Here is a 3,513-nt window from a genome sequence, read left to right as displayed (position 1 = left end):
ACCTAACAAGCTTAAAAAACACTCAAAACACTAGTATTTGGTACAGTTGTTCTGTTTCTCCATAAATGGTCTTTTGCAATTATTTTAGCGTTTTGGTGCGTAAGAAACTCTAAAACATTAAAAAGTCACGTTTTTTATTATGTTCTTTTCCTTTCCCATATAAGGAGTTTTCCATGTTCTTGTACCTAACAAGCTCAAAAACACTCTTTACGCTTTTGTTAACTTTATTTTCTTTCATGTAGGGTTCTTTGTATGCATTTTGGCGTTTTGGTACCTAACGTGGGTAATGTTGTTCTGTTTCTCAACATAGAGTACTATTCACTCGTTTTAGCGTTTTGGTACATATGGTGAAAAACACTCATAATCAACATTTATGTTAATATCGTTTCTTTTCCCCATATCGGGTAGTTTGCATACATTTTTTTTTTATTTAATAAAAAAAAAAGCTCATAATAACTCAAAACACACCTTTTTACTGATGTATTTCTGTTTCTCCATAAAATGTCTTTCTTCACGCGTTTGGTATTTAATAAGCTTAAAACACTGAAAATACACGTTTTTGGATGATCGTGTTTTTGTTTCTCTATATATAATGTTTTTTTTTTTTTTAGCGTTTAGTGCATAATACGCTCAAAAACACCTATATGACACGATCTGGTAATGTCGTTTCGTTACCCTATATAGGGTGGTTTCCATGAATTTCGGCGTTTTGGTACCTAATAAGATCAAAAATTCTCAAAACACACGTTTTTTTTTTTTTTTTTTGGTAATGTTGGTATTTTTCTCCATAAAGAGTGTTTTGACATGATTTAGCGTTTTGGTACAGAAAAAGCTGAAAAATACTCAAAAGAAAAGATTTTAATAAAAAAGTTTTCTTTTCCCATATCGGGAGCTTTGTTTACAGCTTGGGTATTTGGTACCTAACATGCTCAAAAACACTAAAAAAAAGACATGTTTTTGGTATTTTTTCCTCCATATACTCATAAGGTGCCTTGCATACACTTTGGCGTTTTGCTTCTTCTTCTTCTTCCCAGCTTTTCCCTATTCGGGGTCGCCGTTGTGAATGAGCCTTCTCCACGTATTTCTATTGTTTGCCATCTCTGGATTTATATTCTTCTCCCCAAGATCTCCGTTTATGCAGTCAATCCATCTTCTTTTGGGCCGTCCTCTTCTTCTAACTCCCTCCACCTCCATTTCCATGATCTCCCTTCCTACGTGGTCTTCGCCAACTCTTCTTCTCAAGTGTCCATACCACCTCAACCTTGACTCCTGGATCTTCTTGGAGACTTCAACTACTTTCACCGTTCCTCTTATGTACTTATTCCTAATTCGGTCTGTTCTGTTGACTCCCACCATCCATCTCAACATCTTCATCTCCGCTACATCCATCTTCCTCTCTTCAATCTTCTTCAAAGGTGCTGCTTCTAGCCCATACATCAAAGCAGGTCTAACGACTGCTTTGTGGACTTTGCCCTTCACTCTTACTGGTACCCTTCTATCGCATATCACACCCGAAACTTGCCGCCAATTGTTCCAGCCACACTGAATCCGAAAGTTCACTTCTTTTTCCATTTCCCCTGTCTCGTCTACCATCGATCCCAAGTACTTAAATGTTTTCACTCTCTTCAACTTTTCACCATTCAGTCTAATTGTGGCCTGTTGATCGCCCCTTGTATCCGTCGTAAAATATTCAGTTTTGGACCTACTAATCCTCATTCCTCTGCTTTCCAAAGCAACTCTCCATTCTTCTAATTTTCTTTCCAGCTGTCCTCTCCTTTCGGTCACTAAGACAATGTCATCAGCATATAATACACACTTTGGCGTTTTGCTACCTAACAAAAAAAAAAAAAAAAAACTTACTATTCACGGTTTTTGAGAAGGTTCTGTTTTTCCATATAGAGAAGGTCAAAAACACTCATAATACATGTTTTCTTTCATTTTCCTATATAGGATGCATTGCATTATTTTGATATCTATCAAGATCAAAAACACTTATAATACTCGTTTTTGGTAATGTTGTTCTGTTTCCTTATATATATGTATGCATTTTAGCGTTTTGGTACTTAACTATTGAAAAAAAACACTCATAACATCAGCTTTTAGTAATGTTGTTCTCTTTCTCCATAGAGAGACCTATTCAAGTGATTTAGCGTTTTGGTATCTATGAAACACATTATACAGGTATCTGTTAAAATCGATTCCTTTCCCCATTTTGCGTACTTTGTATGCATTTTGCTGTTTTGTTACCTAACAAGCTCAGTAACACTAAAACACACATTTTTCCTAATGTTGTTCTGTTTCTCCATAAAGTGTTTTGGACACTTTTAGCGTTTTAGCGTTTAATGCGTAAGCTCAAAAACATTCAAAAGACACGTTTTTGGTCATTTTTTTTCTTTTCCCATTTAGAATGTTATTCATTCTTGTTAGCGTTTTGATGTCTAATATACTCAAAACACTGAAATTAAACGTTTTTATAATGTCGTTCTATTATTATTATTATTATTGCATGCATTTATGCGTTTTTGTACCTAACAAGCTAAAAAAAATGAAAATACACGTTTTTGGTAATATTGTTTTGTTTCTCAAAAGAGAGTGCTTTTCACGTCTTTTTGCGCTATAGTACATAAGAAGGTGAAAAACCCTAATAATACACTTTTCTGTTCGTATCGCATTTTGGCGCTTTGGTGTCTTACAAGCTCAAAAGCGCTCAAAAAAAAAAAAAAAAAGCGTTTTTGGCAATGTTGTTCTTTCTCCATGAGTGTTTTAAATGCATTTTAGCGTTCTGGTACGTAAGAAGGTGAAAATTACTCACAAGACACGTATTTGGTAATGTTTACTTTAGCCATATAAAGTGATTTTCATGCACCTTAGGATTTTAGTACCATACAAGCTCAAAAACACTCATAATACACTTTTTTGGTAATGTTCTGTTTTGTTTTGTTTTTCACATTGGGTGCTTTTTATGGATTTTGGCGTTTTGGTATCTAATATAATAATTATAATACATGTTTTTAGTAATATTGTTCTGTTTCCCCAGAGAGAGTGCTATTCACAGCTTTTAGCGTTATAAAAAGATGAAAAACCCCATAATACACTTTCGTTCATATCGTTTCGTTTCCCTATATCTGGGGCTTCGTATGCATTTTGGCGTCTTGTTACCTATCCTGCTTAAAAACACTCAAAACACCCGTTTTTTGGTAATCTTGTTCTGTTTCTCCATAAAGGATGTTTTGCACACGTTAAAGTGTTTGTACAGTAAGAAGCTCAAAAATACTCAAAAAGGACGGTTTTGATAATGTTTTGGTTTGCTATATGGACAGTTTCCCATTGTTTTTATCATTTTGGTGCCTAATATACTCAAAAATACTGAAATGACACGTTTTTGTTAATGCTTTATTACCCCATAAAGGTTGCTTTCAATGTGTTTTGGTGTTCTGGTACTTTAGAAGCCCCCCCAAAAAAAAACACTCAAAATACATGTTTTTAGGAGTGTCGTTCTGTTTCTCCGTAAAG

General features: G+C 34.6%; 1 protein-coding gene across 1 annotated transcript; it reads right to left on the bottom strand.

Annotated features, from left to right (window-relative positions):
• Positions 1–1,041: 1,041 nt before the first annotated feature.
• Positions 1,042–1,593, bottom strand: LOC135093458 (uncharacterized). The gene has a single exon (XM_063992737.1). The coding sequence runs from the start codon at positions 1,591–1,593 to the stop codon at positions 1,042–1,044; it is 552 nt and encodes a 183-aa protein (XP_063848807.1).
• Positions 1,594–3,513: the final 1,920 nt, after the last annotated feature.

This window comes from Scylla paramamosain, chromosome 43 (genome assembly GCF_035594125.1).
Source record: "Scylla paramamosain isolate STU-SP2022 chromosome 43, ASM3559412v1, whole genome shotgun sequence".
NCBI lineage: Eukaryota > Metazoa > Arthropoda > Malacostraca > Decapoda > Portunidae > Scylla > Scylla paramamosain.
This window is presented reverse-complemented; position numbering and strand designations above follow the sequence as displayed.

Bases quoted from the DNA above. Each gene is read 5' to 3' on its own strand.
- LOC135093458 (XM_063992737.1), bottom strand. From the start codon at position 1,593: ATGGTAGACGAGACAGGGGAAATGGAAAAAGAAGTGAACTTTCGGATT.